The sequence below is a fragment of the Pezoporus occidentalis genome, unplaced genomic scaffold, assembly GCF_034315485.1.
Source record: "Pezoporus occidentalis ecotype Australia unplaced genomic scaffold, CSIRO_AGI_Poc_V1 ctg362, whole genome shotgun sequence".
NCBI classification, from domain to species: Eukaryota; Metazoa; Chordata; class Aves; order Psittaciformes; family Psittacidae; genus Pezoporus; species Pezoporus occidentalis.
In genome coordinates, this window is record NW_026915614.1 from 98,913 (window position 1) to 124,203 (window position 25,291).

The 25,291-nt window shown below is 61.4% G+C and overlaps 1 protein-coding gene across 4 annotated transcripts in view; it reads left to right on the top strand.

Moving 5' to 3' along the window:
• Positions 1 to 5,418: 5,418 nt before the first annotated feature.
• The window catches only part of MACF1 (microtubule actin crosslinking factor 1), a 135,521-nt gene continuing 115,648 nt past the window's right edge, over positions 5,419 to 25,291 (top strand). The window contains exon 1 of one of the 4 annotated variants that reach the window (XM_062630963.1): positions 5,419 to 5,668. In XM_062630963.1, the coding sequence (XP_062486947.1) occupies positions 5,449 to 5,668 (220 nt within the window). In that variant the 5' untranslated portion in view covers positions 5,419 to 5,448. Of the gene's footprint in view, positions 5,669 to 10,223; positions 10,396 to 25,291 lie in introns of those variants that run through there. The other 3 variants (XM_062630968.1, XM_062630970.1, XM_062630965.1) reach the window with 3 other exon arrangements.

The window sequence follows — 25,291 nt, forward strand, 5'->3', positions numbered from 1 at the left end:
GGCCTTAAAGCTCATCCAGCTCCAGCCCCTGCCACGGGCAGGGACCCCTTCCACTAGAGCAGCTTGCTCCAAGCCCCTGTGTCCAACCTGGTCTTGAACACTGCCAAGGATGGGGCAGCCACAGCTTCTCTGGGCACCCTGTGCCAGCGCCTCAGCACCCTCACAGGGAAGAGCTTCTGCCTAAGAGCTCATCTCAGTCTCCCCTCGGGCAGGTTAAAGCCATTCCCCTTGGCCTGTCCCTGCATCCCTTGTCCCAAGCCCCTCTCCAGCTTTCCTGCAGCCCCTTCAGGCACTGGAGCTGCTCTCAGGTCTCCCCTTCAGGAGCCTTCTCTTCTCCAGGCTGCCCCAGCCCAGCTCTCTCAGCCTGTCTCCAGAGCAGAGCTGCTCCAGCCCTCGCAGCATCTCTGTGGCCTCCTCTGGCCCCGCTCCAGCAGCTCCACGTCCCTCTTGTGTTGGGGTCCCCAGTGCTCAATGCAAAGAAAACCTCAGAATTGGAGGGTTTGACTTGAAGGTATCAGTTCAGGTGGACTGTGCCAGGAGTGAGCAGCCAAGATCTCCCAGTGGGACCCTTCCCTGGCCACAGAGCAGGTGCTCTCAGGCCTTGACCTGCATCTCCTGCAAGTGGGAAGACTCCAGGCACAGCCCCTTGAAGAGCTGCACCGGCAGGTTCCTCCCTTCCCCCATTCCCAGATGGATCCATTGCTCCAGCCCAGATGGGTTCCTTGCGCTGGGGCTGATTCATGCCTGCATGTGGAAACATTCCCCCCGGTTGGGGCAGTGCTGGGGGGGGGGCAGCAGCCACAATCCCAACTGCAATCCAGGTTGGGATGCTCTGGGCTGGAGGCACATCTGAGCCCCAGGACTGGCTCCTCCCTGCTCCTCCCTTTGCCTGGGATACAGTTGGAATGCTGCCACCCCAGCCCTTGGCTCCGGGGTGGGGGGTTCTTTGCAGAAGGGGTGCCCATGAGGAGGCTTCGGGGAGGGGGAGAGGTCAGCGGGGCTGGGGCTGTGCCCATGGGGGACCCAGGGACCAACATCACACCCCTGGGAAGCACAGTGTGGGGCTGAGCTGTGCAGGTGCAGAGGGAAGCACCCACATTCCAAAGCTGCCATTCCCACGGGGTTCACCCGAGGATGGGAATTTGGGGAGTGGGAGGTCAAACCTTTGGGACTCTGGGTGCATGCACCCCAACCACTGCAACGGCTCATTAGGGCTGGTGTTAATCACCCTCCCCTTCGGCAGTGGCGTGTTGTGCAGCTTCGCTGGAATGGCTGTGGACACTTGGCCCGTGGCAGCATCCATGGGAAAGGCTGGGAAGGGCAACGCTGCTTTTCCAAGGAGAAGGAGAAAGCTGCTGTGGAGTGATCCAGGCCATGGGGCTGAATCGTCCTGAGTGGCTCTTTAGAGCCATCAAAACCTGATTGTTCTGGCAGAGGCTGTTAAGGCAGGCGGGGATGGCCGGGGCTGGGACCAGTGGGGCTGGCTGCTGGAGTTAAAAGCTCCAGGAGAGATTTCGGCTGATAAAGAGAATAATGAAAGAGCTGCTGAAAACAATCGGATTCCTGGAGAGAGAAAACAGCCACCGCGGGAGGAGCCTGGGCAGCAGCCATGGGGACAGGGCTGAGCATCCTGCCCGCCTTCACACAGAGCAGCCTCTGCTTCCCAGTGTTGATCCCCACGGGGCTGCAGCATCCAAGATCCCGCAGCAGATCCAAGTTTCCAGTTTCCTGGCTGCCTTTTGGTTGGTTTTCTGCACCCGGCTCCCCCATTCCCATTGTTCCATTGCCCTCTGGGAGCAGGAGCTGGGCTCTGAGCGAGTCCCCCTCTCCTGCAGCTGCAGCAGCATCTGCAGCTCCTCTGCCTCGGAGAGGGGGAGCAAACGGCTCTTGGGAGATGAATAATTGATCAAAAGTCAAGGGAAAAGGCACATTCCATCTCTGGGCTTGGGGGGGATTTAACGAGGGGCAGAGGATGGATCCTGGAGCATTTCCCTGTGCCGCTGCGGGTGCAAAGGGAGACCCCAGGGTCCCACCGTACAGCACAGGAATGGGAGGATGAAACGATTCCGGGAGGTAGGGCCTCCACTGCACATCCCCCGTGCCTCCCAGGATGGCAATTCCCATCTCCACAAACCATCGCAGGATCTGAACCCTCATTCACAGCACCAACAATCCGGTGCCACCAGCGCTGGGGGCGGATTCTGGGACGCACGTTCCGGGTGTGAAATCCACAGCGGCTGGAGCCGGAGCTGTGTCCCGGCTGCTCCTTGGGACTCAGCGCAACCGGAATTGGGCTGCTTTGCTCCCAGGGCACCGCGAGGGACGAGGCCGGAGCTGGGCCGTGGCGCCGCGGTGACCAAGGGACGCGTCACCGCCAGCCCGCGCCGGGCGTGCGGTGAGCAGGGTGTGAGGAGCAGCAGTGCTGCCCCGAACGGGGTCACCGGGGAGTCCTGCCCATTGCCCTGCTGAGCGCTGGGGCTGAGCCGCCCAACCCGTCCGGGAGCTCTGGGATGGCGCAGGCAGCGTCTGCTCCTGGGGCACATTCCTCCTCCCAGCATGCCTGAGGCTGCTGCTCCAGCGGGATGAGCCCCTGTGGCTCTTGGGGATGGTGGGATCTGGGACCCACTTGTAGGATCCCAGAGTGTTCTGAGTTGGAAGGGACCTTAAAGCTCATCCAGCTCCAACCCCTGCCACGGGTGGGGACCCCTTCCACTGGTGCAGCTTGCTCCAAGCCCCTGTGTCCAACCTGGCCTTGAACACTGCCAGGGATGGGGCAGCCACAGCTTCTCTGGGCACTTGAGCACAGCGGTTGCATTTATCCATCAGTGCCAGCTCTGGACTCCACAAGGGTGCACATGAGGGGAGAGAAGACAAAGCTGTGCGGGGGCAGTGGGGCTGATGCTGGCCCAAGAGAGCACTGGTTTCCAGTATATCCCTTATTCCCACAGTGCCCAGCATTAGCCTGTCCTGGCCACAGCGTTACCGGGGCTCCTGAGCGCCTTGTGCCCTCATCCCAAGCCGGTGCTCAGGTCTTTGAGGCCTTGACTCCCACGACTCCCACATCCCAATGGCTGAGTGCTTCCTCCTGCGCTGCGTTCCCCATGCCTGGATCCGGCCAGGCAGGGCTGCAGGGCAACACGTGCTCCTTTAGAGCCACGTCCCAAGTGTCCACGAGTGTCACCACACCCCGCGCCGTGTCCTGCGCTGCGGCACACCCCGGCGCTGGCGGAGCTCGTGGAAACAGCCGCCGGGAGACGCTTTGGGATGAGATCTGAAAACTGGGGGGGGAGAGGTGCCCGTGGGGCTGCCGGGACCCCGGGCGGACCGGGGCGACGGGCTCGGCTCAGCCTGGGGCCGTGGCCTGGCGCAGCCGCTCCCCGGGTCCCGCCGCCGGTGCGGGGAGCTTGGCTGTGCCGTCGGCCGGAGCGGTTTATCCTGCTCCGCTCCTGCGGGGCGGCCGGGGCTGTCCTGCAGCTCCAGCACCCCCGGGGGCTCCTGCTGGTGACCCTGCCTGCACCTCGGCTGCTGCTGGGACTGAGTCGGCTGGGGCTCGGATGCCTCCTGGCCCCGCAGGTGAGGCCCTGGGCAGCGCACGGTGTTCCCAGCGCCGCGCTCTGCCCTTTCCAGCCTTTTCCAGGCTCTTTTATCCCGGTCGTGTTCTCCCACCCGCGCCGCGCTCCCTGCACGGCTGCTGGCCCCGATCGATGGCGTTCTCATTACCCTGGGCCTAGAGGGCATCCGGAGGATGGGGTGGAAGGGGAGGTTATGGGGAGGCAATGGGGTGCCCGGGGAAGGGGGTGGGGGGAGCCGCTGTGTGGGTTATGGGAGGCTGATGGGTGGTTTGGGGGGGTCCGTGCGCAATGGGGGTGCGGGGTGAGGTAGGGGCAGCCCGGGGAGTGACGGGCACCGGGGTCAGGGAGAGCCGGGGGGGACCCGGGCTGTCGGGTGCCGGTGCCCTGCGCTGCGCTGGGCGGGAGGCGGCCGGGACCCCCCCGCCGCTCCGTTGCCGCCCCGGTGGGCAGGGCCGGGGGAGGCGCCGCGGCGGCGGGAGCGCTCGGCGGGGCCGGGAACGGGACCGGGAGCGGCTGCGGGGCCGGGAGCGCCGCGTCCTGCCCGCGCCGAGCCGCCGGGGCCGGGGCCGGGGCTGGAGCATCGGCGGGGGGTGAGCGGGGCCGGGATTGCGGGAGCAGCGGCGCGCACACCGGGAAGGGCGGCGGATGGAGCGGGGATGGGCAGGAGAGGAGCGGGGGATGGAGCGGGAAGGGCAGGAGATAGGGATGGAGCGGGGAAAGGCGGCGGATGGGGATAGGGATGGAGCGGGGGGGGGGGGGGCAGCAGCCGCCGGCTCTGTGCTGGGGCTGCGCGCACCGGACGATGCTCCGGGGGCAGACATAGGACGGCGGGGGGGGCCGGGCCAGCGCCGTGTGCCCCGCAGCGCCGTGCCCGCACCCGCTGCTCCCGCACCTGCTGCAGCCCCAGCCCCGCACCCCCGGCCCTGCCTCCCCCTGGGGGGCACCGAACCCCTCTTCCCCCCCCCCCTCCCCCGGGCCCTCATCCTGCCCCCATCCCCCCCATGCCCCCCCAAAAGCAGGGCGAGGGCTGAGCCCCCCTCGGTGTCGGGGCTGCCGGGGAGGGGGGGGGGGTTTGGGCCGCGGTTCCTTTTTTGCAGCTTTTCAATGGGGGGTGAATGACTCATGGAATCCTTTCTGCCTCCCTCCCGACGGGTTTTTGGGTCTCTTTGTTCCTGTTTTGCCGATTAAAATGATGCTCATCGGGAAGGGCTCGGCGCGATGGAGGCGGCTCCTGTGCCGCCGCGCATCGGTTGTAGGAGTCTCAGTCATTTCATGTGCATTTTTCCTGCTGGAGCTGGAGGACACAATGAGAATGGGTTTAAATATGTCTCACGCAAGGTGCTCATTTCCCAGCGTGTGAACGCGGCGCAGCTCACCCCGGGTGCCACAGAAAACCCGACCATTCCCCCCCCCGCCACCATTAATGGGCTTCCTTAAAGCTATTCCCACTCGGAGAGGGGGAAAATCCTGCAGGTACAAAGGGCAGCGCCGATGCGGTGGCTTCTTGTACTGAGCACAAAGAAACCGAACCCAAAAGGTTGCACTGTGCTTTGTGGGGGTGAGCTGGGGAAGCCAGCGTGAGCATTGCTGGCAGACGGGCGCCTGTGCCATCGTCCCTGGGATCCCCACCAGTAAGTAGGGAAACTGAGGCAGCATTGGGGAGCGCCAAGAGCCAACATTCACCTGCCCAAGAAGATGCCTGAGATCACAGGGGCGAGGGTAGAGGCATCTGCGACGGGACGGTCCCTTCTCCATCACCAAGGGTACCGATGGAGCCGTGGTGGGGCCTCACGCGCTGTTTCCTCCTCTGCAGGCTGCTGCCCGTGGGGACGTGCTGCCCGTGGCCCTGCCCGCACTGCTGCCCGTGCCCGGGGCCATGTCGTCCTCCGACGAGGAGACCCTGAGCGAGCGGTCGTGCCGGAGCGAGCGGTCGTGCCGCAGCGAGCGCTCCTACCGCAGCGAGCGCTCGGGCAGCCTCTCGCCCTGCCCCGCCGGAGACACCCTGCCCTGGAACCTGCCCCTGCACGAGCAGAGGAAGAGGAAGAGCCAGGACTCGGTGCTGGACCCGGCTGAGAGGGCAGTTGTCAGGGTCGCAGGTAAGGCAGCGCCACGCTGGGGCCCTCCAGGGATGGGCAATGGGGCTTGCCAGACTGCCCCCATGGTGGCTGAGGGTCTGGGGTCGTTGCTGCTGCTCCTTTGGAAGCTGGGCACGGATGGGATGGACACGGACGGGATGCGGGGTAGGGAAGGATGGATGTGGCCAGGGTAAATAGTTCAGCTCTGTGATGGCTTTGTCCTGCCTGGCCCCGGGTTGCTCATACCCTCAGCGCACTGGAGTTAAGGGATGACTGGGCACCTCCAACGCTTGGCTTGGGTGACATTAAAATGCTTAATGAAGGCCTAAATGGCTCCTTGGAGGAACAAAGCCATTGGCCAGGCTCCCGGGAGGAATTTGCCCTGGGAGGTTTGTGACTCCCTTGGCGGATGGAGCTGGAGCTGCTCCTTTGTCATGGTGGTGGTGCCCGTGGGCACCCCCATCATTGGTCATTGGGGTGATCTGGGGTCCCTGCATTGCGGGGGGGGACCCTGCCCATGCGATGCCCACCGCGGGGGAAGGGACAGGGACAGGAAGGAGAAACAAAGACAGGGATAGCCCCGCCGTGGCTCATGGCTCCTCCGAGCGCCGGTTGACGGGGCTGGCTGTTGTGGTGGGAGGATGGAGAAGCTTTGCTCAAGGTGTTGGCCCCACCACTGGGATTTGCTTCTCCGCTCAAGGCAAACGGACACCGGGGGCTTTGGTTTGTGGCTGATGGGTCTGGCCCCTTCTCCTCCTGCTCTGGGGGTCTTTGATCTGCTCCTGCTGGAGCAAGCAGGGATTTGGGGCTGTGCCTGTTCTGCTCTGCCCATGGGCAAATGTGCCCCACACTGGGCTCTGCACCCCGTGGGGGCTCATCCTGGGATCACCAGGGAGCAGGGGACCTGCACCCGGGGCAGGTTGTTCCATCCCAGCTCACAGGCAGCTCGGGGCAGGAAGAACCAGTTGATTCAAATGATGCTTCTCCAAAGCGCTCGGCCTGGGGCTGGGAGAAGCAAACGCACAGGGTGCAGCCGGGCCTATCCAGTGCAGCCACCATGCCCCCCCTGCTCAAGGACCAGCTCTGCCCCCAAAGCCCCATCCCGCTGTGCTGAGCACTATCCTGTGCCCCAGGGCAGGACCCTGCTGGCGCAGCCACATCCCCATCCATGTGCTCCCTGGGCTGCCGAGCGCTTGTTGTCACAGTGGCTGTCTCCATCCTATGATTAAAGCCTGGGAGATGTCACCAAACCCGGTCTCACGCAGCTTCCCCATTAAAAATAACTCTGGAGGTGCAGCTCCATGGTGCTGAGCAGGGAAGAAAGAGTTTGGAGACAGTTTTGTGTCACCGGGTTTGAAAACGAGCTGAAATATTGATTCAGATCCTGCATTATTCAGTGGGTCTGTCTGCAGCATGCAGCTGTCCCGGTGCCTGTCCCCACCATGGAGCTCCAGCACCTGGAATGCTGCTGGTGGGATGTCCCATGGGGAAAGGGCACTGGGAACCCAGAGCTTGGGTTTGGGGGACACATGGGTCTGGGGTGTTCTGTGGGGTCTGGTGGTCTCTGCATCCCTCTGGCCATCAGAGCCAAGGGATGCTGGACGTGGTGGTGCTGGTCCCGTAGTGCAGGGGACACCTCGATACCTCTGTGCTGGGCTCCCAGGCAGCCTCTGGAGCCGTGCCCTGCTTTGCTGGCACATCCCTGCAGGCTGTGGCGCAGCGGGGAGCAGGATGGGGGGTGAGAGTCGCTCTGTCCCGCTCCAGCCGCTTGGCAGAGGGTGAGGGTGGTGGCTGGAGGGGCTGGTTAGGAAGAAAAGGCTCTTTGACCCCAAACCTGTTGGCACTCGATCCTGCCGGGGGTCATGGCTGGTGCTGGGGGGTGCTGGGGCAGGAGGGACCGTGGTGGTGGAGAGCCAAGAGCTGTGGCTGGGGCTTGCCAAGGGCTGAGCTTGCTCCCATTGCAAAGGCTCCCGGGAGCCCTTTGTCCCCAGGAGCGTCCTCCGGCTCCTGGCCCAGCGCAGGGACGTGTTCTTCATCCTCGGGACGTGGGAACAAACCTCCTCCTCCTCCTCCTCGGGATGGGGCAGGGTCCCAGCTGCTCTCCCCATGCCCAGCATAGGGATTCAGCAGTGCAACAAGGGCCTTAGCTTGCAGTGTACCCAGTGCGACCAAAGCACTGCTTCCCACTGTGCCCAGAGCGCTCCAGCTCAGAACTCCCAGCTCATCCCAGCACAGCTCAGTGCAGCCCAACGCATCCCAGTGAGCACAGGGCGCTGCATCCCTGTGCATCCCAGAGCATCCCTGTGCATCCCAGAGCATCCCTGTGCATCCCTGTGCATCCCTGTCCAACCCAGTGCATCCCAGCTCGTAAGATCTCTCAGGAGATCCGCAGGGAGCCATTCCCCTCGGCTTGGGAGGGTCTGGGGGGAATTGGGGATCCCCCCAGTGATTCCAGACATGGCAGAGTGAAGCCTCCCACAGAAATAGGGGCACGGGGGGGGGCATCCCCAGGCCAGGACCGCCCTGGTCCATGTTCCCCCCACCAGTGTCCCCCCCCCCATCCCAAGGGCACCCGAGGTTGGATCCATCCCCCTTCACTCCCGCCCTCCCCGATTTTTGGCCACCACAAGATGCTGCTTTTTCACCCCGTTGCCATGGCAACCGGCGGGCCGGGCTCCCCAGCTGGGTTACCATGGCAACGAGAAAAGCCCCATCCTGCTCAGCCCAGACATCAGGAGTCTCCCACTGTCAGCCGGGGACCCCCAAACTCTCCACTGGCACTGCAAGGATGCACTAGGATGCAGTGCCCTTGGCTCATTGGAATGCCCTGAGATGCCAGGGCTGTTCTGGGGTGTGCTGGGATGCTCTGGGATGTGCTGTGATGCACTGGGATACACTGGGAAGCAGAGGGATGTGTTGGGATGCAATGCTCTGGACTCACTGGAATGTGTTTGGCTGCACTGGGCTACACTGTGATGAGCTGGGATGCACTGGGATGTGCTGTGATGCACTGGGATACACTGGGAAGCAGAGGGATGTGTTGGGATGCAATGCTCTGGACTCACTGGAATGTGTTTGGCTGCACTGGGCTACACTGTGATGAGCTGGGATGCACTGGGATGTGCTGTGCTGTGCTGAGCTGGGATGTAGCACCCTGATCACAGTGGGAAGCAGCACTTTGGCTGCACAGAGTGCACTGAGAGCACTGGGAGATAATGCCCTTGTTGCAGTGGGATGTGCTGGGATGAATGCACTGGGATGCAGTGCACTGGAATGCACTCGGATGAGCTGGGATGCACTGGGAGGAGCTGGGGTGCAGTGCTCTGGGCACAGCAGGAAGCAGTGCTTTGGCTGCACAGAGTGCACTGGGAGCACTGGGAGGTAATGCCCTTGTTGCAGTGGGATATGCTTGGGATGCAGTGCACTGGAATGCACTGGGATGAGCTGAGACGCAGTGCTCTGAGCACAGTGGGAAGCAGTCCTTTGGCTGCACAGAGTGCACTGGAAGCACTGGTAGGTAATGCCCTTGTTGCAGTGGGAGGTGCTGGGATGCAAGGGGATGCACGGGGATGCCGTGCATGCAGTGCACTGGGCTGCACTGGGCTGCCCTGTGATGAGTTGGGATGCACTAGGATGTGATGAGCTGCACTGGGATGAGCTGGGGTGCAGTGCTCTGGGCACAGTGGGAAGCAGCGCTTTGGCTGCACAGAGTGCACTGGGAGCACTGGGAGGTAATGCCCTTGTTGCAGTGGGAGTTGCTGGGATGAGTGGGGATGCACGGAGATGCACTGGGCTGCACTGTGATGAGCTGGGCTGCACTGGGATGTGCTGGAATGCACTGGGCTGCAGTGCATGCAGTGCACTGGGCTGCACTGGGATGTGCTGGAATACACTGGGCTGCAGTGCACGCAGTGCACTGGGCTGCACTGTGATGAGCTGGGATGCAGTGCATGCAGTACGCTGGATGCACTGGGATGCACTGGCCTGCCCTGTGATGAGCTGGGCTGCACTGGAGTGTGCTGGAATACACTGGGCTGCAGTGCATGCAGTGCACTGGGCTGCACTGTGATGAGCTGGGATGCAGCGCATGCAGTGCACTGGATGCACTGGGCTGTGCTGCGATGAGCTGGGCTGCACTGGGATGTGCTGGAATACACTGGGCTGCAGTGCATGCAGTGCACTGGGCTGCACTGTGATGAGCTGGGATGCAGTTCATGCAGTGCACTGGATGCACTGGGCTGCACTGGGATGCGCTGGGGTGCACTGGGATGCACTGGGCTGCAGTGGGATGCGCTGGGGTGCACTGTGCTGGGCTCACTGTGCTGCAGCACCCGTGTCACCGGGCTCACCGGCAGCCCCGGTCGCCGCCGCGGAGCTCGGCGGGGCAGTGCGGCCCCGCGCTGTCCGCCCGCCAGGAGGCGCTGCAGGGCCGGGGCGGGTGTCAGCGGGCGGGGCCACAGTCAGCAGGGGGCGGAGCCAAACGTTATAGGCGGGGCCTCGGGGTGTGGGCGGAGCCATCCTTAGTGGGCGGGGCTCCCGGTGGTGGGCGGGGCCACGGGTGGGGCGCGGCGCGGGCGGAAGCGGTGGCGCGCAGACCGGCCCCGTCCGCCGCGCCGGCAGCAGCAGCACCGGGGCCGCCGGCACAAAGGCCGCCATGGCCGGGTACGTGCCGGGGCTGCTCCCGGTCGACCGCAGCCAGGAGAAGGAGTTCGTCCAGGCCTACGAGGACGTGCTGGAGCGCTACAAAGGTACCCGCGGCCGACGGGGCCCGGTGCGGGGCCTGGAGCGAGGCGGGGGCTGAGCCGGTGCACGGCCGTGGGGCGAGGGGGCGGGATGGCCGGGCCCGGCGTTCCCGGTGTCCCCTTGTGTGGGGCCCTCGGGGGTCCCCGGCGCCCCAGCGCCCCACGTTCCCTCTCAGAGCACCGCAGCATCCTTCATCCCGGGGGAGGTGTGAGCTGCACGGGAGCCCCTCACCCTGCCCCGGTGTCCCCGCAGCCCCCCGCGGGGCAGTGGCTGGGCAGGGGTAAGGGCTGATGCTGTCCGCGGGCCGTGGCGGTGCCGGTACCGGCGGTGAGTGTGCAGTTTTGATGTCAGCGGCTCTTCTCCAGGACTTGAGTTCCATTCCAGCCTTGGTGTTATTGTGTTTCCCTCCTCTCTGCAGAGGGAGGCTTGTCGTGGAGCCCAGATTCAGCCCCACAGGGCTCTCTCTGCGCGCTCTGGTTTGTGAGCTTAGCAGCCAAGACTCTGTAAAACGCGGATGGTCGAGGCCAGCGGAGCCAGGCGCCCGTTTCCTTTTCCTTTCTGCTTGCGGAGAAAGGGGAATAATGGATTCCCTGGCTCCCTGATTCAGGGGGTGCCACTCAAACCTCCCAGAGGTGGAAGCACGGCGCGGCCTCGCTCCGCTTTCACAGGGAGAGAGGGGAGGAAAAGCCTCGTCGGGTGCCTTGGGAAAGCGCTGGGTAACGCGGCTCGGGCTCGTCCAAGGACTTGACAAACTTTCCTATTAATAAAAAGCCTTTTGATGTCGCTGGGTCCAGCGTGGAGCCGCGGAGGGGGAGCGGTGCGGCCGATGCCAGCGCCTGGCAGGGAGGGAGCTGGCGTTTGCAGCGGGGTTTGCTTTGTTCCGCAAGAGGAATTGAAATGACAGTGCTGGATGTGCTGGTCCAGGCGGAGCAGGGCCGGGGTCCCGTCGCCTGCCCCCGGGATGGAGAGGGTTTTAGGTAGTAATGCGGTTTCTGCACTGGGTTATAGTGGAGAGCTGGTAGTCGCTTGGAAATACCCCGCTGGGTGCCGTTTGATCTTGTTTGTGGTGTGGGGGAAATGAGTGTTTATATTGGAGCTAAGCTTTCCTCTTTGCCTTCAACCCGTTCCCACCTCCCGGGACGTCCTACCCAGGCTGCAAGGTGGGGAGCCTGCAGCTCCAGTCGCTGCTGGACGCGTTGCCTCTTCCCTGCTTCCCCCTATTGCAGCGCCTGTCAACAGTTTGGTTTTTCCTGTCCGGAACAAGTTTTCCACTGGCTCGTCCCCTCCCCCTCTTAATCCTGCACGAAATGAAGCGTTTTCACCGAAATGGGGGTGTGGGGACACGAGTGGTGCTGGTGTCGGTGTCTGGCTCGTGGTGGCCACCCTGGACCTGTTGCATCCAGGACCTGGTGCTGCTGGGTGCCAGCTCGTGCTGTTGGAGGGCAAGGGGGATGCTTGGTTCAGGGGTTCCAGATGCTCCCTGTGGTTCTGTTGGCTCCACTCTGTTCCTAATGGAAAATAGCCTAAAAAAAACCCCACTCAGAGCAGCGTGGCCTCTGCTGTCGAGCAAGCTGGGGCAGGTCTGGAGGCAAGGAGGTGCATGGCACGGGAAGGGTCCTGGAGCAGCATGGTGAGCTCTGATCCTGCCTTTCCTCACCGAGTGGGGGTTCGGCACCTGGCAGAGCCCCGTGATGTGTTTCTTGTTCTAAAAGCACCAAAACCACCCACCTGAGGCAGAGTGGAGCTGCCGGGGTGCCGGGTGGGTAGGTGTGCCGCATCGCTGCGGTGCCGGTGCTCACCGGGGTGCTGGCAGAGGAGGAGGAGGATGATGAGGGTTGAATCAGCGCCATGAGCTGCTGTAGGTGCTGCGGGGGCACCCGGCCCTGCTGCTGGTGGGCCTGGTGTTGGGTGATGTGTGATGCTATGCCCTGGTCCCCAAGGGGTTGGTTGAGCAAGGGAATGGGGATCAGTGTAGGGCTCGGGGTGGTGGTGGTGAATCAGTGTATTGCTCTTTCTTTGTAAGAACAGGGTTATTGAGGAGGGGAAGCAGCTTCTGAGGAGAATATCACATGGTTAAAAGGCATTAAATACATGGTTAATCACATGGTTAAAAGGGTGCTGGAGCTTCCTTCAGTACCCTCAAGGGCACAGCACGGGGCAGAGCCTGGTGCCTGCAGCTGAAGGTCTCCAGCACCAAGGCCTTCACCAGTGTGGCCCAGTTAAAGCCAGTGGGCTGGATTCCCAAGGCCTGGCACAGGGCGGCTTCCAGCCCCACTTGTCTCATCACTGGATCATGGTGGTGCCGCAGCACATGCCGGGACGTGCCGTGCGGGTGCCGGTGGGATTGACGGCTGGGGTGCCAGTGGAGCCTCTGGGGACCCTGCTGGGTGCTGTTGCTGGGCAGAGGGGGCAGCCCTGCTCCATCCACACAGCACGCTGAGTGGGGCTCAGTGTCCAAGCACTGCTCTCCGTTCCCATGGCGTATCCCTCCCATTTTGCTGTCCCTTTGGGAAAGCCGGAGCTGGCCCGTGGAGCCCCTGGCAGCACAAGGGTGCAGGCAGAGCTGCTCAAGTCCTGTAAACATTAACTGATGGATCTCTGTGAAAGGCTTTCCTTTTGGCAATTAACTCTTTCTGGGCTTTGTGGGGAGAATCCTGGAGCTTCAATAGCCCAGAAGCTTTTTCTCATGCTCGGTGCTGTCTCTGCCTGCTCCATGGTGCCCAGCACGCAGCCTGCCTTGTTTGGGCTAGGACAGCACGGTGGCTTGTCACCTTGTTTGAGTGACCTGGCTCCTGTTAGGAAGCGAACCCCCTTCCCAGGGGCTGGAAGAGACCTCGGCCACCTCCTGGTTTCATCCTGCAAGGAGAAAAGTCATTCCTGGGCTGTGCTGAGCGGCTGCACGAGGTCTCTGTGGTCTGCGAGAGCGCTGATGGGGCTGGTGGCATGGTGGTGACTCCTGGCTGTGAGGAGGAAGCCCTTCTTCCTCTTCATCGCCTGCACGGAGGGTGGTCAAGTGCTGCTGTTGGAGTGGAGAGTCCCTGGCTTGAGCAAGCGCAGGGGGAAGCTGGGCTGGGAGCCATGGGGCTTTCCATCATTGCAGCGGATAACACTGATGCACATTGGAGTTGGTGGCTTCCCTGGGGAGCAGAGACAATGGTGGCGGGGGGCTCAAGGAGGTGGCAGGAGCCCGGGGGTGGTCCCGGGGCTGGTGGAGCAGGGGGGAAGGTGATGTTTTGCTCACGTTTGTTTAGGGCTGTGCCTTGTCAGGTGAGAGGATCCACCCGGCCTCGCCCCGCTGCTGCCTTGGGTGCAGTCATCGCCCTCCGCAGCACCCAGCGGCGCCTCGCCAGGAGCCTCCCCCATCCCAGCAGCACCCCTGCTCCCCGAGCCAGCAGCAGCGGCTGCCACGCTCACCCTGTGCCCTGCCCTCTGCTCCTGGGGCCATTGGCTGCTCCTTGCTTCTGGTCCTCCCTGGGGAGCGGTGGTGGTGGTGGGTGCCCATGGGAGGGGGCTGCCTGCATCCCTGGTACTGGGATGTGGTGCTGTGCCGGAAGGCTCTGATCTTGTTTTAGTGTTGGGAAAGGGCCCGTGTCGTTCTCCTGCTCCTCTCAGCACTGCCTGCATTCCCATCAGAGCCTTTTCTTTCCCAGCTCATGCTTTGGGGTGAGACCGGAGTCTTTGACCTCCGTCTGCTGGTTCCTGGCCAACCTCCTTTCCAGGCTCGTCTTGCTTGTGTCAGCTAAGTTTAGACTGCTCTGGACATACGGTGGCTGATGCCAGCAGCAAGAAACCTCCTAAAGGGAGGAAGAAACCTTCCCTAAAGGGAAGCAGAAGAAGAGCTTTTATTTAAATGTAAAGTGTTTAAACACTGTTGTTTGAATACCAGGGTGATAAATCCCTTTCTGTGCACCTAAACCACACACAGGCGGCGGGCTGTGGAAGCAGCAGGCACCTCAGTTCCCCCTGTCTTGGTGCAGGGAGAAGCAGCACCGACGCTCGGGGTGGGTGTGAAGAAGTTGCTCTGTATTGGGGCTGCTGGATACGGCTCCATCTCTTGTGCTCAGAGGTCATGGGCTCAGCCGAGCTGGTTCCTGCACGGGGCAGTGTTTCGCCACCAGCCAGAGCACAGGGGCTGGGACAAGCATGGGGCAGCCGGGAGCGTGCACCAAGTGATGCTGGGAAGCAGCGTGGCTCTTCCCGGGGCTTCCAGGGAGGCTCTAGAAGGGCTCCTGCTCTTGGAGCTCAAATCCAGCCCTTCTCTGCGCCTCTCTGTGCCTTGGCCATGCTCAGGGTGTTGGTCGCTGCCTCGGGAGGCTCTGTGGTGTGGACAGATCCTGGCAATGCCAGCTCGGTTTTCCAGGGTGGATGAGGCAATCGGTGCCCGCGGGGCGAGGCGGTGCTGTGGTGGCTGCGATGGCACGTGGCACACCAAGAGCTGGGCCATGGTGGCAGCCCTGATTTCTGGGGCTGGAGGTGACCATCAGCCATGATGTTCCCCTACCTGGTGGTGCAGAGCCAGCCTTCATGCATCCATGAAGGATGGACCTGGAACCGGCTCCTCTCCACACCCCGACTGCTTGCTCACACCTTTGCCATTCCGTGACTGCGGGTGGGGTGGGAACCAGTGGAGCTGGTGGTGGTGGGAGAACAGGGCTGGAGGCAGGATGCTGCTGTCCCCAGCATGGGGAGGAGAGCTGCTTTTGCCTCCTGTCTGCAGGTGCTGCACGTGCCACAGCGTGGTCCCCTGCCTGGGCATCCCGCATCCCGAGGGCCAGGTTTGCTGCGTCCTTGCTGGATGCTGACCTTGGGCTCCCCCTTCTTCTTCCAGACCCTCTTGAGGCTTGCTGGAAGCTCCAGATTTAACATCTCAGTGCTGCCCTTGTCCTGGGGGTCAGGGCCCACTGCTGGGCTTTGGAGGTGTTCAAGCAGCCTCCAGCTCAGAGAGGGAAGCCACCAAGGAGGTCTCCTGCATGGTGGGGTCTGCAAAGCATGGAGGGTGCTTGTGAATAAGCTGGAAAGTTTCATTTCCAAGCTCATGGCATGGTGTTCGTGTGTTTGGATGCATCCCACCCAGCCTGGGGAGCGGGAAGGGGGATCCTGCAGCATCACCTTCCCAAGGAGGAGATGTGTGGGGGGAGCCTGGCTGATCCGATTTGGGGGATGTCTGGCTATGGGCACAGTAAAATGAGTCCTCGGAGCTGATCTGTGTGCTCTGCCTCTGAGATAGATAAGCCCAGCGATTCCTAGAAGGGGGAAAGTGGGGAGGGCTGTTGGGCAAGATGGTTTGGGAGATTTGGGATAGGAAGCGGGATGCTGATCCCGGAGCAGAGCTGGCAGAATGGGCCAGGGCTCCCTCTTGACAGGGGTGCTGATGGGAGCCTGGGTGTGTTGGTGACACAAGTTGGGCTGTAGGCTGGGGGAATGTGTCTTGTGTTCAGAATCATAGAATAGTTTGGGTTGGAAAGGACCTTAAGATCATCCAGTTCCAACCCCCCTGCCACGGGCAGGGACACCTCACACTAAACCAGATCACCCGTGTACCCAGTGCTGCAGGCTCAGCCTGGCAGTGCCCCTGTCACCCCCATTCAGCGGTGACCTGGACTGTGGGGTCTGGCTGCCTGCTGCCAAGCCACAGTCACGTTATTGCTGTCATTTCCCTGTGTGTTTCCATCTTTCATTTCCTGCTTGACCCTGTTTCCCTCCGGTGAATCCCAGCCTGCGGCGTGCTCCGGGGGACCGGTTCTGTGCCCGTGTTTGTCTCTCTCTTTAACCCGTGCTGGGGAAGCTTTGCCAGTGCCCCAGGGGTGATGGGTGCTTTGTTCTGCACCTCTATGGCACATGGGGTGGTCTCCTCCTCTCCCAGCATCTGCTTTCGCCCACCTTGAGCTGTGCTGCGTCCTGGCACAGTTGGGGCCAGAGCCAGCTCTGTCCCATCCTGCCCCTATCCCCTTGCTCTGCCCTTGCTGTCTCCCACCCAGCATCCCATGGAGCCGTGCCCTGATCCCAGTGGGATGTTTGTGCTGACTTCTGCTTGTGTCAAATAAGGGCATCACCTCTATCTTGGGTTATATTAATTGCTCTTTGGGTCCGTTGTGGCCTTTCAGAAGTGCTTTTGCCAGCAGCTTATTTTCCCCTGCAGGAAACTGTACACAAGGGCTCCCATGGCTGCGAGATTCACGTTGACCTTGGGCAGTTTTGCTACAAGAGCTGGAGTCCCGGTAAAACTATCCAGTGGGAGCAGCTCCTTTCCCTGTGGAGCAGGCCCTGCACTGCACATGGTGCCCTGCCAGCTAGTGAACATGAATTAGCAGCCCCTGCACCATTCCAGCACCATTCAGCTGACAGAGGATCGCTATGAGTGATGCTGGGGACAGCTGGTGTGGCCATGGACACCACCATGGCCCTGCTGGGGGCTCGCTGCATGGTGCGAGGGTCTCCTAAAATAAGAGCATCCCACATCCCAGGCTTTGTCCCTCTGTTCCCGTGGGTCACGTGTGTGTCCTGGCTCTGCCAGCATCCTTGGCATGGTGTGATCACACCTCTGTTCCAGTGCTGGTGGTGGTGATGGTGCCCCCCATCACTTGTGTGCACAGAGGGGAGCAAACCCTCCTGTGGGGCTCTGTCCCGGGGTGATGGCCATGGGGACAGCCGTGGCGCAGGAGGTTTTATGGCAGGCAGCTCCAGACGCTGCACGTGGGGATATTTCATCCCCACCGGCTGTTTGGGATGCTTCTCGTTCCTGCTGCTGAGGGCAGTTGCTGTGCTGGGAGACGCTGGATTCCTCGGGTGCGGAGGGGCCATCCCGGGAGCTGGGTGCTCCCCCCCATCCCCGATCCTCCCTGCTCTGGGGATTCCTGGCATTCCTGATGAGGAGAGGGAGCCGGGATGCTTTTGGATGGGGTCGGGTGGTGTCAGACCTTAAACCTCTTGGGATGGGAGGAGGGAAGTGCCCGTCTCCCTGTGGTGCCAGGCTGGTTCTGACACCACTGCCCTGGTGTTGGATGGCACATTAGGGAGTGAGGCAGGAGGGAACGTGGGGTCACCCTGGAGGTACAAAGCCCTGGTGAGTGCCTGGGCAGCCACATCTCCCTCTTGCTGTGCTTCTGGAGCAGCTGCCTGCGTGCTGCGTCCTGTGTCCATCCTGGGTCTCTCCCTTTGCTGGGAAGGGGAGGATGGAGATAGATAAACCCGGGATGTTGTGGTGCTGCCCTGTGCCAGCTCCACTCTCCGTGTGCGGGTGATAGCAGGGATGAGGATGGTGTCCTCTGTTCCCCCTTTGGGGGCTGTTCCCGCTTCCTTCTCACAGCCCCTTTGTCAGCAAGAAGCAGGGTTTTTCCTTTCTTTTTCTTTAGAGGAAAATTCCATTGTGCTATTTTTAGTGGTGACAACTTGGCTGCTTGCAACAACTTCATTCTGCTCCCGGCTCTGCCGGCGGGCGCAGGGGGATGGTGTCTGCAGGACAGGCTCCGGCACAGCCGGGATGCTCCATGTAGGAGCTGTTGGATCAGCTCCCTCTCAGCAGGGTGAATGGATGCCCACCCCGGCTGCTGCAGACCCACACATCCACAACTCCCTTTGATGGCAGCGTGTCCTTTTGGGTGTCATCTTCATCCCACCGGAGCCCTGTGCCCCCCACTGGGGTTGCTTGCTTGAAGAAACTGGTTTTATCAATGTTGTTGTGGGTGACATTGGGCACTGCCATGGGACCTGCTTGTTCTGGGGATGGGTGGATGTGCTCCGCCTGTGGATTCATGTGCTGCTCCCTATGGATGAGGGGAATCTTGTCCTGCTGCCACCCCTGGTTTTGGGGGTGATTTGGCTCCTGCCCCAGACCCTTGCTCTGCTTCCTCTTCCTTGGTGCTCAGCCGTGGTGCTGGGTGTGCTGAGCGGCTCTGCTGAAGCCGTGCTGTGGGTCTTGCTCAACCTGCTGGGATCTCTCTGGATTGGCAATGGGATGATGGAGGGAGAGCGGGATCTGCCACCCTGCACAGCACGTTTCAGCCCTGCTGAGGAGGGTGATATTACCTATTGTTTGCTTTGACACAGGTCTGGGATGTGCCTGGTGGGCACCATCCTGCTGTGAAGGGCAGCGATGAGCAGGGTGGGTGCTCGGATCCCTTTGGATCACACTGGGCTGGATCCTGCTGCCAACAATATCCTTTTAAAGCAGTAAATCTCCGTTTTGGCTTTGTAAGCGCCTCGCTGCCGGGATCTGTCCCCCACCATCTCCTGGTCCTTTTATCCAGCACTTTATGGCATTTCCGTTGGCTTCTCCCAGGCTGGTGTCCTGGTGTCCGTGTCACCAGGGTGGCTTTTCCCAGAAGGACCCTGTGCTCTGCTCATTGACTCTCTTCTTCCTATCTTCTCCCAACCAGTCTTAAAGCCTGTTGGGGCTTTTTTTCCCCCCTCCATCCCCTCCCAATTCCCTTGCTGGAAATATCTCCAGGACATACAATCCCTGAATCCTCCAGCGTGGAGGGGTGGGGTGAGGGCTGCCGGCAGGCCTGATGGTGCAGGGGCATTTGTCGTTAGTGCTGGGCTCATTTGCAAAAAGGGGGGTGGCCTCGGCCATGGGAGGTTTTAGTGGGCTTCATCAAATAAGGGAAGGCAAGGGCCGTGCTGTGGGGTGGGCGAAGGGCTGGTGGGAGCCCTGATGCTGCCCAGCTGAGGAGCGGGGTTGGGATGAGCTGGAAAATGAACCCGGAGAAGTACAAGAAGTTCCTGGATGGACTTGGTGCCCTGAAAGGTATTTCTCACCCTGTGCAGCACGGGGGGAAGCTGAGCCGCTCCTCCGAGGGCTCGGGCAGAGTCCGACCATCTGCCATGGGTCGCGGATGGAGCACTCCTGGGATGTCGAGGAGTCGGCAGCTTCCAATGGAGGCAGGCGGGAGGGAGGGGTGGTGCTTTCCATGGCTCCGCTTCACTTCCCTCTTTTGTCTTGTACTTGGATGCGGAGCGGTGTGTCAGGGCACAAAGCGCTGGGGCAGCGGCTGACCCAGCCCCATCACTAGCACAGGGAGGCAGGGGAGGAACAACTGGGAAGGGAACTGAGCTCAAAATCCCGCTGAAGGGAGCGGAGCCGGATGCTCTCTCCATGGGCAGGGGGCTCCTCTGGTTCTGGTTGAGGGTGCTCCCACCCGGCTGGGTCCCGCCGCCATGGGTGCGCTTTGCTGGTATCTGGGTGCAGTTTGGTGCCTGTTTTCCTCCTTTTTCTTTCCAAAGCTCCTTCCCGAGGCTCTGCCCTGTCCCTCGAGAGTGGCTGCGACACTCGATCGCGCTTGCAGGTGGCTGCAGGCCGGTGGCTGTTGTCCTGCAGCCGGCAGCGCGCCCGGGATGCGGGGCCGCAGCGGGAGGGAATGCTTCCCTTCCTTTCCCCTCCTTTCTTCATCTGTTTTCCCCTCTCCCTGCTATCAAAGGAGCTTTTTGCTTTGGGACTCCGCTCCTTGTCCTGCTGCAGGATGGGAGCTCACCTCCTAGAAGGACAGCGGAGAGGGATGCAGGAGGCAGCTGGATGCCATCGCCGATCACCTAACAACACTTCTGCAGCCCTGCCTTGGCACAGCCGGGCTTTACCAGCCCGTGGCTGAGCTTTACCAGCTGATCCCGCTGCCTAACAAAGGTGGATCCATTCAGCGTTGAACTTAGCAGGGAGCCAAGGGAGTTGTCACCCGCTGGCAGGCTCCCCACCCTGCCGTGAAGGGTTAATCCATGGCTCTGTGGCTGACAGCTGCCCTGACTTATCGCGTCCGGCAGTAACATAATTCACTTTCCTAATGCTGCCGCCGTGTCCATCATAAATTTTTCCTGAGCCTCGCTGCAGCTGGCACTGGGAATCAATGTGAAAGGAGCCCCGAGTTGCTGCGTGCTGTGCTCCATCCCATAGCCGCGCTCGTCGCCCTGTCTGCAGCCCCGTGACAGCCGGAGCAGGGATGGGGTTGGGTGCCTGCGCCCCTGCTCTGTGTTTCGGGATGCTCATATATTGGGATTTCAGGCCCCGCTTCCAGCTGCAGCCTGGCACGTTCCCCTCCTGCCTGCGAGAACGAGGTGTGAGGAGCCCAGATGACATTATTAATGGCGTTTACAAGGTGACTGGCTGCAGGAGCTGATCTGGCATCATTCCCCCTTCCAGGTGCTGCCCAGAGCTGCCTGCGCTGGCTCCCGTGGCCCGCGAGCCTGGAATGGCAATGGGAAAACATGGGTGGCGAGTCCCCACAAAGCCAAATGTGCAGGTTTTGGCCTGTTTTCTGCCTGTAGCCTGAGCGATGCCACCTTGCTGGCTGCCACCAGCTGTGTTCACCGCAGCTCTTTGTGGCTTTAATTCAGAAAGTGGGGCAGGGAGATGGAGGAAATGGTGTCATAGGCAGAGGATGCTCAGGGGATGCAGATGGGGCTCTGCCACCCCTTTTGCACTGCTGGGCCGCTTCCCTGTGCGCCTTCCACCTGGCTGTGCTTTGCTCTGCCATTCCTGCTGGCATGGAGATGCTGTGCTGTGCGTCTTGCTGTCACCATAAGCTAAGCGTGCTGTGGCACTGCACAGGGCTGCAGGGCTGGACAAAGCTGCAGGAGAGGAAGGGTTTATTGCTGGAAAGGTTTTCTTCTGCCCCCCTCTCTCCCCCTCATCTCTATTCATCTCCCCAGGGAGGTGGAGGCAGCAGCGGATATTGGAGCTGGGAGCGTTTCATATGTAAATGCCCCTGTGTGCAAGTCCAGGCCCCTGACCCCCGGCGCGGTGCCAGCATCCATCCATGTCACCCCGCTGGCTCTGGGAGAAGGGCCTGGAGCGCATCCTGGTGCTGTGGTCAGGATGGGGACCGGGAGGCCCTGCCAGATCCCTGGGGACAGAGGATGCTGCTCTGGGATGGACCCTGCCCCAGCGGCTGCTGCCCCGGTGGGTTTGGGGTCAGTGACTGTTCCACTCGGTCTCCAGCTCCGGTTTCCCAGGGCAGAGGCTGTCGCAGCCCCGCGGTGACACGAGCCTTGGGCTCGGCTCAGGAAACCCATTTGATTACACATTCATCGCCGGGTTCATTTTCCCGGCGGCACGGCCCCAGTTTCGCTTTCTGAGGAGTTGTTGTTTTCTTGGCAGCCGCCTGAAATCCGGCGTCTTCTCGGCCTTCTCCCGTGCCGGTTAATCTCCTGCCTTCATCTGACCTTGTTGCTGCCGTCTGCTTTCCCCAGGGGAACAGGGCTCAGATTTTCCCTGTGGCCACGCAGCCGCGAGTGGCTCTGTGCTTGTTCCCGCAGCATCACGCGTGTGCCGAGTTCAAAGACATGGGTTTAGATGTAACGTGCTGGCCCTGCTGCCGGAGGGATGCGTGGGATCGGAGCAGCATCCAGCCCCGGTGCGTTCCATGGTGCTGACACTGGAGCGATGCCACAGCTCGTCCCTGTGCCCTGCCGTCGCCGTTTGCTTTCCTCCCATCATGTGATGGTTTCCCCCAGGAGCAGCCCAGGCCGGGGCCGCCCAAGGTGGCCGGGTGTGATAAGAGACCCAGGGCCTCCATCTGCCCTGGCCACTGCGGGTGGAGGCCGTGGTGCGTTGTGGTTCCTCCGGCACCCATGCCTGGGGAGGAGGATGCCAGCCGGTTGCTCCTGGGGACCGGAGTGGATGCTTCTCCTCTGGCACAACCACCCTATGGGGTGTCCCCCAGGGGTACTCATGGCTCCCTGGTCCCACCATGAATATTCCCATCTCTGCAGTGCCAGAGGATGGTTTTTGCTCCGGAAGAGTCCATCTCACCCCTCCTAAGAGCATCTGATGGGCTTGGGCCAGGCCGGTGGGATCCAGCAGGTCTGGTGCTGCGCTGGTGCTTGAATGAAGCAAGCAGAGCGATGTTAGCAACTGCCTTATTTCATTTGTGTTTTGATGGGGATTAAGTTTCTCTGTGGGTCTCCAGGGAACAGAGGTGTTTGGCTCCTGCCTTCCCCTCTTTGGTTGGTTGGTTTTAATCCCAAATTCCTCCTTGCTGCTGCACACCAGCCCGGTCAGGAGTTGGGGGCAGAGCCAGGGTGAAGCATCAGGTCAGAGCATGGCACAGGCATGGGTAAAGCCCTGGCATGATCCCTGTGAGCGTTCACCCTCTGGGCAAGTGAGTGTGGAAAGACCAGGGCCACATCCAGACCCTGGGCAGGCACAGGGTGCTCTGGGGGTCCTGCTCTTCAGCACTGCCATCCTCTGGGGACCAGGACTCCCCATCTTTGCTTCAATGGAACAAGCTACCTACGCTTCGCCCGCCTCCCGCTCGGCGCTAATCAGGTTTCACACTGCTTAGTTTGGGACATCTAATGAGATCAGGGCTCAAGGTTGCTGCCTGCCCTCCATTTGCAGAGGGAAATGAGAGAATTGACTCCTTCCTTCTCTTTCACCTCCATTTCTTTGCACATCTCCTGTCCTGAGCAGGCTGCGGGGCTGCAGGTCCATGAGACGCCCTCGTGTTTTCACCATGGTTGAACTCTGCACTGCTTCGTGGAGCACACCAAGGCAGCTAAAGAGAGCAAAAAGGGGTCGAGAGCTTCCTACCAGCAGCTCTTCTGCAGGGAGCTGAGGGTGTTCCTGGGGGTCATTCCTGGTTGGGGGGGATCCGGCCCCGACACTGCTGTGTGGAGCCTGTGCAAACACGACTCCCAAGCGCGCCCCGAACAAAGCCCGGCCAGTTCCCACTAGCCTAACGTTTTCCTAGTGCTCCCGCTGCCAAGCAGCCTTTGGTTGGCGTTGGAATAACAAGCCTCTTTGCCGAGACACCGGGCCTTTTGTTAGCTGCTAGAAAAGGAGGTTTGATGCCCATGATCCCTCCACCCCCCTCCCCAGCTTTCCTGCTCCCTACGCTGCTGCTGTGGGAAGTGCAAAGCTTGGCTGTGAGCGGCCGATGGTGATGCCACCACCGTGGGGCTCAGCTCTGCTGGGGTGCAGCTCCGCACCCCAGTGGGATCTGGCGCTTCCAAGAGGCCTGGGGGCCTCCTTTGGGCCTATTTTCCCAGGATTTGGTGCATTTGCTCCTGTGAAGGGGGTGGGAGCGAGTGCAGGATGCGGCCAGTGCTCAGGGCTCTGCTGCTGGGGCTTCCCTAGACCTCGCGGTGGGCTTTCGGTGGGTTTTGGTGTGGTTTCTGCCCGGGTTTCTCCCTCGTGCTGCCATCAGGGCGTGCTGGGAATCACGGAGAAGGTGTTTACCCAGCCACGGAGACGGCGGGATGTGGAGGTGTGCGGCGTTGTCCCGGTGGCCGGAGGGGCAGGGAGGGACCCGGAGATGCCATCGCCTTCCTCCTCCTCCTCCAGCCTGGGAAAGATGCCACGTTGCCGTGTCAGCACAGGCCCTTGGGAAAGCGAGCAGACGTGTGCATCCTCTCGCACGTGGGGGTGCGAGTGTGCCTTCCTCTGTGCCCAGAGCCGGGATAATGTTGTTCACTCCCAAAAAGCTGGAGTGCTTCCTGCTGGGAGACCTTTGTTGATCGTGCATCTCCGTCCTCCTCACCTCCAGCACCGGCTGCACGTCCTTCCTCTCACCATGTGCACCAAGAGCTGCCCTCTCCTCTTAGAATGGTAGTCATGGAATGGTTTGGGTTGGAAGGGACCATAAAGCTCCTCCAGCTCCAACCCCTGCCACAGGCATGGGCACCTTCCACTAGAGCAGCTTGCTCCAAGCCCCTGTGTCCATCCTGGCCTTGAACACTGCCAGGGATGGGGCAGCCACAGCTTCTCTGGGCACCCTGTGCCAGCGCCTCAGCACCCTCACAGGGAAGAACTCCTTCCTTATCTCCAACCTGAACTTCCCCTGTTTCAGTTTAAACCCATTATGGGTTTAGGGCCCCCTTGGCCATCTGCCTCCTGACGTGCAGCTTTGATCTGTGCCCTGGTACCCAGGTGCTGCCTGTCCCTGTCCCCTGCAGGATGATGCCACCGGGTCAGCGCTGGCTCACTGGGGTTTGGTGCTTTCCCGGAGCCCGGGTTGCATGGCCACGAGTTTCATGCAGTGAGCCAGCGCAGTGGGCTCCCTGCCAGCGTCCTCGGGGGGTGACAAACCAGGGCAGGCTTCTGAGAAGTAGGAAGGGATGAAATAATGCCTGAAATGCTGCTTCAGCATAAACCAAATGGCCTTGCAGTTATCCAGGAGGTTTGTAACACTGGGGAGAAGTGGTGAGATCACCCTGGCTTCCTCTCCAGCCTGATGCACTCACCCCTGCTTTGAGGCCAAAAGGGAGGGTTCAAAACCCTGGGAAGTGCTAGAGAGGGTCTGAATGAGGATGGTGTTGGCAGGGCTGGTGATGGGTTTGAGGATCTGCTGGTCCATGGGGTGTGGGGGGGATTGGGTCACTGCTGGGGACTCATGGAGGGGTGGGCACCCTGTCCGTGCTGGGGCAGTGGGGCTGGGAGTGCTGATGGCTATGGACATCCCTGGGAAAGGTTCTAAATCTGGGCACCAGAAAGGGAGCCCCACCAAGGACAGGAGTCTTGTGAGGGACCAGGCAAGGCTCCCTCCTGTCCGGGAAGGAAAATGGGCTGCTTTTTGGTTATTTTAGAGATTCTTTAGGGTCTGGGTCCTCCTGTTGGCTCCATCCATCCCGTTTCAGTCAGTCCCATTGGACAGCCCCAGTTGGGATGTCGCATTCCCATAGATCCCATAAGTGCTGGGGTTTTCCACTCCTCCTGCCTGGGAGCAGGAGTTAATCATTCCCCAGCAGCAGGCTCAGCGTTAAGCTGGGAGCAGGTGGCTCCAGCTCAGCTGTTTGCTTTGCACAGTGAAACCTGGCAGGAATGGTGTTTGCTTCCAGCCTTACCTCCAGCCATCCACCTCCACCCTCCACCTACCAGCAGCAAGGTCATCCCAGGGACCCCCTGACGCCCCACAACAGCTCTGTTGGTGCTCTGTGGGAAGGAAGTCTCCTTTTTAAGCTGTAGTTGTTATT